Below are 12,018 nucleotides of genomic sequence, written 5' to 3' on the forward strand. Positions count from 1 at the left end.
GAAACTGAGATTTAGATCAGATACAATGAAGATGGGGAAACTCTGGCACAGTTGTCCAGGGAGGAGAAGAATTCCCCATCCCTGGAAACATGAGAGATCAGGCTGGACAGGGCTGTGAGCTGCCTGATCTGGTGGAAGTTGTCCCTTCTCATGGCAGGGGGTTGCACTGGATGGCCTTTAAGGCTTCCTTCAAACCCAAACTGTTCTGTGAATACTCACCACAGAGCATCAGCCCTGTTGACTTTTCATGCACATCTAGAAGGAATGAGTCAGGATGGTGTGCTGCTCTTGCCTCCATGGTGCTGTTTCTAAGGCTCATAAGAAAAGGGGCAGGGGCAGTCCTGTCTGTCGGTGATGCAGCTGCAGCTCATTCAGGCTCCTGGACAGGAATTTCTGCAGCAAACCTCTAGGGCTTGGGCAATATTTCTGAGTGCCTATCAGATGAAGTGTTATCATCTGTGTGCTAGCAGTTCTAGATATTGTACATCTTATTTGAACATTTTGGATGTGATTTCACATCTGGAAGCTGGATTAATTACCTAAAATGTAGAGTTTTCCTAGGATTCCTAAATTGTGAACTGGATATACAGGAAATTGGGATGTACTGATCAAGTACAAAATAATAAGTCATAGTCTTACCTTTACTTATTATAGAAGGTGGTGATTATCTACATCTTACAGTGCTATTTTTCATATTCTTTATTTTTAAGGACTTAATTGACTGTGGAAATCAATGAATAGTGTGCTTGTATATTCCTGTGCACGCAGCAATCAGTACTGCTCTGATGTAGTTGTGGGAGAATTTGCTATCAGTCTACACTGACATAAATAGAAGCATTTATAAACCAGTAATACAGGGAAAAAATCCTTTTTGGATAATCAACCATGCAAATGTAAACACAAAATAAACAGAGGCGGAAAGGGATAGCCCAGAATTCTGAGGTGAAATGAAATTTTTAGATTTGGAAACCCACCCATTGTAGGGGATAATTTTATACTTGAATTGAGCACTTTGTTCTTTTGGAGTGAATTTCTTGGATGACTTTCTCAAAGCCCAGCCTTTACCTTTTAAAGGGAAAAAAAATGTTGCACACACTTAAAAGTGTGAATTCTTATATATAAGTGTATACTTATATATAAAATACTTCTATATATAGTACTTATATATCAGTGAATATAAGTGTGGGAATAAGGCAACTCACATAAAGCTCTGTGAGTTGTACCTCTGGAGCTCTGAATTCAAATCCTGATTAAGTGACATGCATCCAAACAAATTTTGGAGGTTACTCTCCATCAGAGAGAGAAAGGAGAGCCCTCCTGGCCCTGAAGGGAGCTGACTTTGGCAGAGCACTGCAGGTGCATCCATGGCATGAGCCTCCTCCAGGCAGATGCAGAATAAGCAGAAATGCTGCTGTTATAAGTAATGCTGTTCTTGGTGCCAGCTGTTGAGCACAGGAGAGGCAGGGAAAAGGATCTGTCAGTCACCTGTATCAACAAGCAGAATGGGTCAGGAGCAAGGGCTTGGCACAGCAGGCTGCAGGATGTGTTTGGGGAAGGTCCTGAGGACCTGCTCAGCCTGGGCATCACATCTTTAACAGCCCTGCCTGGCTCAGGGTCTGGCTGGTTTTTACCCACTGGTCTGTATGACCCAGACAGCTTCAGAGCAGACAGAGTGACCTGGGCCACCACTGAAAAAAAATCAGCTAACTTCTGAGGGAACAGTTTTGGGTGAATTTTTTACATCCTCAAAGCACAGCAGTTTCAGCACGTTCTAGGATGTGAGTTGCTTTATCACTTGGCAGTGATTGAATTTAAATATTTCACTTCTGGTTAACGTGTTCCACATCCTACTGAATTGAGATGCATTCATTTTTGGAATTCTTTTTCTCTTTTACATACTAAGCCTGGAGAAAGTGAGGTGGCAAAGCAAGAGTTCTATTGGAGCTTAGAATTTTTCTTTAAGGATTTCTTGCTGTGTAACTGATGTTTTTAGCGTGAGTTCAGAATCCCTGTATTGCCATACAGCTGCATAGATGTAGTTTCTGTAGTTTCCACAGAAAAACAGAGAAAACACAAAATTACAGGTGGATGGGAGGATGTATAAATGGTGGCTTCCTGATTGGTTTTGTTTCCCCTCCCCTAGCTGGCTAGAGGAATTTACTAACAAAATTTAATATGCTGAGATTTTTGTCAGCAAATCCACTCTTCAGATAGCTGATTTGCCATGATGATGCATGTCCCTTGGAGCACTACTAGTGCTAATAAAATGGCAACTTTGTGAAAACAAAGACCAGTGACATTGCTGGGGATTTTTTAAGTGAAGGGAGAGCCTGACGATTTTTTCCCTCTGTTTTGAAAAGTGTGAGGTCAGATGGCCTTTGCCATCTGTTGAAGTTGTACAGTAAACGTGTGTGAAGGCCTTTTGAAAACACAGATTTAACCAGGACACTGCTAAGCACATTCAGGATTTCCCTCTCGTGCTGAACAGGGTGTTGATTCTGGGCTGGTGGTTGGACTTAATCTCTAGAGGCCTTTTCCAGGCTTAATCGTTCTGTGATTTCCTGCCTCTCCAGCAGCACAAACTGCTGTGCTGGAGAAGTACAGGATCAAGAAGCATTTTCAACAGGAATAACTTGCAGGGGAAAACAGCTCAGCTCAACCACTGTGCGCCAGAGACATTGTGACCTGCTGGTATTTGAATGCAAGCTGTAATTCTCTTCCTTAGCCTCAGACTGAGACCTTGTATTTTCCATAATGGCTCAGTCTGGCAAAGAATGTACACCCAAGCTGAAAACAGATGAAATATCAGTGTAGAACTTTACTAACAAGGAAAATAATGTTGTGGATTTCAGCACTTATATACTGAGAGCTAAAAAACACAGTGGTAGGACTCAGTGACAACATACAGTCAGTAGGACTAGATAGATGAAAGTTTGGGTTTTTTCTGTGTTTCTCTAACTTTATGCAGCCTTTGCCAGCTGATAAAATGTGCATATCCTTGAAAAGGGCCCTGTATTTAATGAGTGATGAAAATGTGCTACTATTAAAAAAAAAAAAAAAAAAAGTGTGGCAAATTCTACTGCAGCAATGCACAAATTATGGTTCACCTGGATCAGGGCAGGTGTACTTGGGTGAGGACATTTATGGCAGATTCAACATCTTTGATCTTTGGAGATCTTCAGTCTTTGTTAGGAGAGGTGAAGAAGTAACCTGTGCAGGCTGCACGTTCTCAGATCTGTCTGCCACCTCACCCTCCTCTTTTCTGGACTCATCTTCCACTGCTACAGTTTCTTTGATTCTTTCTCAAGAAAGACAATTAATCTTGATGTTTCTGTTGTCCTCATCAAGGCAGTCCTTTCTCAGTTAATGGCTCCATTTAGCTCCTGCAGAGAGTTCTGTACAAATTGCCAGTATTTCTGCCTCAGAGTGGAATTTTAATTTGCTCTTTCCATCACTGCAGAGTATACAGAACGATTGGGGAACCAAGCCACACATGGGAGTCCTCTTATTTTTTTCTACTGCCAACGTATGATGAATCTTGCCTACATTATTCATTTTTGTCCCACAGTAGATGTATAGCAGAATCATCTGTCTGGAGCATTCTCTGCCCTGGTTCAGGATCCCTGTGCCCTTGTCTTCATCCATCTCTGTCTAGTCTTTCTCACGAAGACACTGAAAAAAGTTATAGGTGTTTATATGTACCTAGAGAATGCACACAGAGAATGTGTAAAATTCCACAGTTGAGGTAACACAGTGAGTAGAGCCTTAAGAGCTTGGAGAAGACAACTCAGCTTAAAATTCCCCTTTTCCTTCAGCACTTCAAAGTGAAAGAAATGTGACTGCCAAAACAGGAGCAGTTTCTTGTTCCTTTGACTGTCATCTGTTCAGACTGAAGCTGGGTTAACTCTGGTGTCTCCTTTGCACCCCTCTGACAGCACCAGCTACAAAATGTGGACTGTTCAGGTATAATTTTAAAGGAGAGACTGTGGCTTAGAGTCCCTGTGAGAGTATTAGGGTGTTGATGCTTAGCAAGATATTCTACCCAGACTAAGAGCAAAGACATCTGGAGGCCTTTGCCTGTATTTTAAGCCATTGCTTCTAAGTTCATAAAAATAAGTCTAGTTTATTTTAGTTTTTACATATTTGCTTATCACAAAGTTGGGAGATTTTTTAGATTTTTTACCTCCATCTCTCTCTCTTGAGTCAGCTCTGAGACCTTAATTTCCCACTCCTTTTCACCTGTCCAAAAGACTCAGAACATCTGAAAGACTGTTTCAGGTCAACAAGGTGATAATACTTTTCATGATGCACTAGAATTTATAGATGGAAATGCTTCAATGTTTTTATCATTTTTTACTAACTGTGTACATTAGGCTTCCATTTTTTCCCCAAGGAATTTCTGAAGAGAAACTCCTAATCATACATTCCTCCCGGTCCTGTGCCCCAGACTACTCAAGCAAAGCACTTGTGCATATCAGCTCATTTCCACTGGAAACAATAATATTGACCATTGGCCTCAGTGGAATTATTCATTTCTGTGCCTTAAATTATGCACATGCACGATTGCTGGATTAAAAACCAACCAAACCAAAACAATTAATTAGATCTTAAATAATGGAGGATCTGCAAGATGGAATCTGCATCCTTAGTGTAATAATGCGCTAAATCCACTTTTTAGGATATGTGTAATAGGGTATGGGTAATAGGGAATATGATCCTTTCCTTGCTCCTTTTCTGAATGGTGAAGCCAGAAGAATGTATGTTTTTTTCTAGACTGACTTGAAGTGCATGTGGAGAGCAACCAGGAATTTATCAAGTAAAAGTACGCTTTTTTCCACACCATTCAGGCTCCAAACAAACCAGCAGATTCAGGAGATGCAGAATTTCTTTGTGCTAAAGAAACCATCTCATTGTTTGCCCCACAGGTTGGAAAAAGTGCTTATTGAGCCTGTAATACAGAAAGGCAATTTTAGTGCTGTGTCCCTTGTAACTCAACCTTTAGTTCTGTGTCACATCATTCTTTCTTCTTTCTGGGGCTTCTTTTAAGCCTTTACAGTTTTGTGAAGTTGGAAATTGTGAATAATAACAGCAATTTCCTTGTTAAAAGCAGGGAGGTTTACAATACATTTAAAATTGCTTAGTTAATGTAATTATTGCAAGTATTACATTAAAAAGCTCCAGTATAACATAAGCAGTGTACAGTTTAGAGATCAGATATAAAATATTTTGCACAGGATCCGTTACCAGAGCTAACAACACTAAATTCCTGATTATTTAGGGGTTGATTTATTTGTGTCACAGTCTCAATTGTCACAGTCCTATTACCCACCTACAAGGTTAGAGCATGACCAAAGGAGACAATTCCCAGATGTCTCAGATTTCTAAGCAGAAGCTGAGAGAAAGACAGGAGTCAAACCCTCTTGTCACACATGTGCTGATAAATACCCAGACTTTCCAGGTGTAAAGACTCAAATACTGCAAAGCCAAGGGTTTTTAAGCCCAAAGCTGCTCAGCAGTTGAGAATCTAACCAGACAATATTGTTTTGTTGAGAATTTTTTTTTGTTTGCTTGTTTGCAGAGCAGCATCAAAAATTCTGTTGTCACCAGTTACAGCTGTTAGTTGGATGTTCTTAGGAGCTGCCAGCTATATCATTTTTCTCACTTGGGATGAATATTTTGTTCTTTATCTGTTTCTGCTGATGCAATATATCTTGCATGAGAAAAGGTAGATCTTTCAAAGTTTTGCTTCTTCACTGAACAGATGTATACAGACACTTAGTAGGAAATTCACCCTACCTTAATTATTTCTGAAGGGTCTCATGGATTTAGGACATCTTTTTTGTTCCCTGACTGTATGAGTGCAAAGTTCAAATGCAGTGAAGTTTCAGAAACAAAGGCATGAAACCAGTGTGAGGACACAATGGAAGCCCAAGAAAATAGTGTAAGAGTAGGAATATTCTACTGCCTAGGTCACACAACCCTAGTCTGAGATGTGGCATTTACCTCCTGTCTATGAGATGGATATTTTTTTTCAATGTTGTCAACTCAGCTGAAGCTGTGAAGAATAAAGCTCCATCCTTTGTTTATTGTAATTGGAGTTGTACCCAAGTTCTGACTGAAAACTATAGCAGAGAACATTTTTCCCTCATGGTGCAAAACAGTGCATCATCCTATTAAAAATTTTAAAAAAGCAGAGTTTCAAATTTTAGTTCGATGAGGTTATATGTGAATGAAATGCATTCACCCAAACATTCATGGGAAGAGAAGGAAAGAGGAGGTGGAAAAGGAAAATTTATGTTTTCAACAAAACTGTATTGATCAATGATAAATACCCCAATCTCTCATCAATTCCTGCATGGCCATTTATGTATCCCCTGAGCTCTGCCTGCCTCTGCCTTTCATGAGATCTTTGATCTCAGCTGAGGAAATGACTTCTGCACATCTCAAACAGGTGCTTAAGTACTGTTCCTGAAAAAGATGATTTTCAAAACAAAGGCTTCAAGCTGGAGGAAATATTTAATGACAGTTAAGTGTTCTCTCTTATTTCTACTGCTGTTTGCTGCTCCCAACACTCTCCAATTTTAGATTGTCACAAGAAAGACTTGATTTCAGCTAGAGATCTTGCTGCTGTTTTGGCTAGGTTGTTTTCTGAGGCAGTAAATTCCACAGATAGGTTACAGAAAATAGCATTTCTATGCAAAATTGCCAAATTTCTTGCCCTTTAATTTTATTAAATATTCTACTCCTCTCAATGAACGTTACTCTGTGAAAGGTTATACACTTCCTTATAGAATACTACACTTCATTCTAGAATACTTTTAGTACTAGCATTTTAAAAAAATGTTATCACAACATTCCATAGTCACTAGAAATCAATTAACAATTTATTCAAGGAACAGAAGCCTAGCCCAAGTGCCCTAACTTTCTTTCCATTAAGCTTCAGCTCTCCAGCACTGTGCACCAAGCAAGGGAGATTGCAATTTTTTCTTCAGCTTGCTGCTTTCCGGTGACAGCTGCCCTTTTCTGGATTCAGCTTTTCCTGTGACCCCCTGGTGTTTTTTGAAGACATTCACCACAGACTGTCAGGGCGAATTGTAAAGTCAGCAGAATGTGAATTGTGCCAGCCCCTCCCAGTGTGTGCTTGGTGATGCTCACCAGCATGGTAACAGGTGTTCTGCCTCTGACACTGTCTGTGAGCTGTGGTGCCTGTGTGAGCAATGAGACTCCTGCAAATGTGCCAGACTACTATGCCTGGGAAAGAAAGGGGAAAAAAAAGATAAACAACTGAAGCATGAATGTCTCCTGTGGCCTTCCCAATGTGGCTTCACCTGTGTATTCTGAAGAATCACAAGACAAAAGCACCAAGGTCTATTAAGAAAGACTTTTATTCCTTGGCCCCTACTGAAACTGCTGTTAGTAACTGAGATCAGCAGAATCCAGAGTTAAAAACCCTGGTGTTATTTCTAGGTGATAACCTGAACCATTGAGAGAAAAGCCTTTGCTGAAATGCTGTGGGCATGATAGCAATTAAGGATGCTTGGCAAGGATAGAGCTCTTCCAACAGAGCTCGTATTTGCTGAAATGACCTCTTTTTGTCATGAAACTGAGTGGTTTCTTCGACAGTACCCAGTGAGGCAAGGCAGTATCCCACTCTGCAGATTGGAAAGCTGAAGCATAATGAGCCAAATGATGTCCCCAGAGTGCCAGACAGGGTATGTAGGAAATAATAATGAGAAGGAATCCTTTCTTCAAAATCTCTGAGAGATGATGCATGAATGCTCTGAGATGTGCCAGCTTCCTCGCTGTTGAGAACAGTGGCATGTAAGTGTTGAGATGTGAGCTGTGAAAGGTCGGGCAGTTGGACTCAGGAAGCAGAATTGTTCCCATAAATGACAATCTGCACATTCCCACTGATCCTGTGCTTCCAGCTGATGTAACAATTGTTCCATGCATGCTTACAGTGGCATCAGGTTGCAGTCACCTGCACTGAAAGTTGAAATTCAGACCTGCACTGGTTGATATGAGAGTCTTTGTGGAGGACTGTGACTTTAGATGATCTGCCTTTTCTGTTGGGATTCCTAGGGTTAGTAGTCTTGTCAGGGAGAAGTGTTGCATGCAGGCACCAGAAAACTGAGCTGTGTAGCAGGACTTGTCCATCTCAGGCAGGTAACCTACAAGTGAGCCAGTTCCTGTTCTCTGGGGACAGCAGTACAAAATAGATTTTGCAGCCTTCATTTCCTGCACTCAGTAGGGTGCAAATGGCAGCACTCTTGGCCTTGCTGTCATTGTTTTCAGTAAGTCTATTTCTATTCTTTTTTCCCCCAACGTTCACCAAACACCCTATTTCTCCACATTTCTCCTGCAGTTGTTTTTCAGGAGCAAGCGGTAGTGTGCTGTTTCCTTATTACAGGGAGGTTTTAACATCATTCAGCAAACACCTAACACTCTGTGACCATATAACATACATTCCTGTCATCTGTGGGTCAGTCCCATGGGAATAATCTCACCTCATAATAATGAAATAATCTCACCTGCCACTGAAGAGAAATGACACGAGAGCACCAAGCATGGGAAGTCCAACAACAGAGCCAGACTCAACTGTCTGCCAAATACTGACAGCTTGTCCCTGCTTGAGAAGCTCCTGCTGCCCCTGCCCCTCAGCTTCTCTGTTGAGGATATAGCTGTGCAATAGAAAGGAGATGAAAAGCTGACCTCTGGAATTTTCACTCGGAGAAGTCCCAAGTGCTGTGCTGTAGCAGAATGCAGGTCTGTTTTACAGGACCAGTTTGTGCTGATGCTAGCTGCTACAATTGTTATGCATTTGTGCAGGCATTGGGAATAACAGGGTACACTATATTCAGGACATGTTGGAAGCTTCTTGCCATCTGGAAATTTCTTCATGCCAGGGAAGGTTTTTCCCTCTCCTGACAGGCACCTGACCTCTGTACCTGCCACCCCTGCATTTCATCTTTAGGATTGTCTTGTACCACAGCTTTGAGAAGTTCTACTTTCCTAGCTGACAAAAAAAAATCCCAAACTGATGAGAGATAAATACCATGTAGCCAGGGCTTTTTTATCATAATTTTTATCCATCATAATTAGAGAGGTGTCAATTCCTCATTGTGCCCACAGTGGTAAACTCTCATGGTAGTTTTTAAAGTCATCCATACTCATTGTGCAGATTTCTTTATGTAGATATTGGTGTTCTTTGTAGGAGAGAGGGGGTGTTAAATCTCATTTCTTTCCTGAAATCCAACTTGAGCATTTACATTTTGCCTTCCTGGTTTCCCAGCTGGGCTCTCAGGTGAATTTTTGCTTCCATCCTTGTACTTGATGATACTTTGTTCTCATTAAAGCCCTGATGTGCAGTAGACACCAGGGTCACTTTTTGGTCACATGGGATGAAATGTGGCTTGCAAGTATAAGGAATGATTAGTATGATTTATAAACTAACTGAAAAATTCTGCTAAACTGTATAGAGAGAAGAAGTTTATTATGCTTAGGGAATGTTAGCAGCTCAGGTACTCTTCTGCCCACCAAATGTATTTATCTGTGAGGAAGGAGCTGATGAACTGTTTTCACAGAGGCAGATTTTGAGCTTATTTTTTTAATGAGTCTACTTCAGTTCAGTCACAGCTGAAGGAGCCCTGAGATGGAGTTCTGGGTTGGTCCATTGACTGTGGACTACTGCCAGACAAGAACTTCAGTGACTCTGCTTTGGAATAAAAATGGATAATGGACTTCCATCCACAATGAACTGATTATATTAGTGTTATTCTCCTGCCTTGTCTTACTGAAGGTCTGAAATTCCTTTCCTGAGTTGTTATGAATCTCAAGTGAAATTGCCTCCCCTGAAGTGTGTCTAATTGCCCGTGCATGCAAGGGTTTTTTTTCCGTGATTCCAACAAATGTTTAGGTTGCGAAGGAAAGAGTATTTTCCTGGAAAGAGAAGACAACATTTTCAAAAGAGTGGAAAACAAAGGAATGTAGATTGCTTTATGCCTTTAGATACTTTAAAGTCTGCAATTTATGTTCATAAATCAATTTAGTGCTCCTGAAAATGTTAACCACCATCTGTTCCTTTAATGATGGTACGTCTGGATCCCGGGATAAGTGTTTATGAAGAGTAAAGAGGGAACTCTGTTATTTTTTATACCATTATCAAAGTGAGAGTCTATTAAAGTATCCAGCAACTTTCCAAAATTTTGAACTTTGAAGGAGAATTCAAGTAAAATAGTGTTTATGTACTAGATGTTTTTTAAAATGTTTACAGGATCTTATTATGGGCTAGAACTAGAACTGGACACTATATAATACAGATTCTGGTGCTAAGATAAGTCTCCCTGGCAGCAGAGGATCATACGTGTAAGCAGCCAAGTTTGGGATTCATGGGGTGGACCCATTGTGGTATTGTAAGTAAATTCCAAAAAGTAAGCCCACAGTTTTGAGCATCCAAGGAAGTGCCAGTGGGGCACATTGTTATGTCTTAGGCTGTGCTAGTCACTGACTGTGAGGAAATAGATGCAAAAAACACTGCAAGGAGTGGTCACACCAGAAAGAATACACAGAAAAACTTGGTGTGATTATGTGTAAACCAACCACAGGCTCTGTTTACAAACCTTTCCATCTGTTCCTTTGCCTAATCATTTCTGCTTTCCCTCTCTGTCTTCTAACTTTCCTTCGTCTTTCCAGATGCAGGACGCTATGGGCTATGAGTTACCATGGGTGTATTTTGTCAGTCTGGTCATCTTTGGATCCTTTTTCGTTCTAAATCTGGTTCTTGGTGTGTTGAGCGGGTAAGCTGACAGTTTTGGTGTCCTTTTTCCAATGCTACAGGGCAAGACTCCATAATAAGGGTTCTTCCCTGTCACCAGGATACTTTCAGAAGGATTAAAAAATCTGAATCCAAGGAAGCTTCACATCAGCTCTGAAATACTTTGGCAAAATGTTCAAATATTGCAAATAACAATACAGGTAACAAAAACGGCGTTGAGAAATTCAACCTCAGGGCCTTCAAAATTATTTATGTCAACCTGTCATAAAACTGGCCATTGACGAATTTCCAGAAAACTGGCTATTGAAGAATCTTACTGCTGGTGACTTGGGATCTCTTTGGCTGGAGCCTTGCAGTGCTCAGAATCTGAGCTTGTCTCACTAATTATCATTCCACTCTTCCAGGTCAATGATGCCATAGGAAGGGACTGGCCCTGGATCTATTTTGTTACACTAATCATCATAGGGTCATTTTTTGTACTTAACTTGGTTCTCGGTGTACTTAGCGGGTAAGCAGTACCAGGAAAATGTTTTATTATTGTTTATTTTTTAAAAATCTGTATTTCTATTCCTACTCTCTTGTTGCCAAAACAACGGTCAGTGGCGGGTGGATCTCAGCAATCTCGAGAGAAGGCCTAGGCTGTGCCAGCAGCAAACACGGCATTCCTAGCACCACAGAAGGAACCTTTTGACTAAATCAAAGGAATACAAGACAATTTTCTGTCTGCAGCACATTCCTCTACCTGTGCTCTGTGGGAAGAGGACAGTGCTGTGCTCTCCTGTGGGCAAAGCAATCCGTGTGTAGAAGAGGATTATAGTAAAATATCTGGAAGAGTCAGTAGGGCTGAAGGAGGAATGAGAGCATGAGACAAATCCCTTCACATCTGTGGGATGAGATTCCTGCCAAATTATGTCTTCTCACAGGAGAAATGTTCACCTTGTTTAGGATTTCTAAAGCACAGCCTACCAGGCTATTTTCCCTGGAGAGAGCCTTGGGCACATTCCTTCTTCAGTAAGCCCATCTTCTCTACTGTGCAGGTTACAAACCTGGCATGATGCTGGGAGAAAAGATCATTTCCCTCTGACCTTTTCCAAGGATGAACAGAGGAGAGAAGTCCTTTTAGTGTTTAAGCATTTTTAAGACATTCAGACATTTAGCTGTATTTCAGTTATGCTGTATAACCCTTGCTGCAAAGCATCATTTTAGCAGCTTTGATTAAAATACATTGATATTGTCCCCAGTAG

General features: G+C 40.9%; 1 protein-coding gene across 1 annotated transcript in view; it reads left to right on the forward strand.

Moving 5' to 3' along the window:
- The window catches only part of CACNA1C (calcium voltage-gated channel subunit alpha1 C), a 384,464-nt gene that overhangs the window by 241,345 nt on the left and 131,101 nt on the right, over positions 1-12,018 (forward strand). The window contains 1 exon segment of the mRNA XM_033057464.2: positions 10,693-10,796. Coding sequence (XP_032913355.1) covers positions 10,693-10,796 — 104 coding nt within the window.

This window comes from Catharus ustulatus, chromosome 4 (genome assembly GCF_009819885.2).
Source record: "Catharus ustulatus isolate bCatUst1 chromosome 4, bCatUst1.pri.v2, whole genome shotgun sequence".
NCBI lineage: Eukaryota > Metazoa > Chordata > Aves > Passeriformes > Turdidae > Catharus > Catharus ustulatus.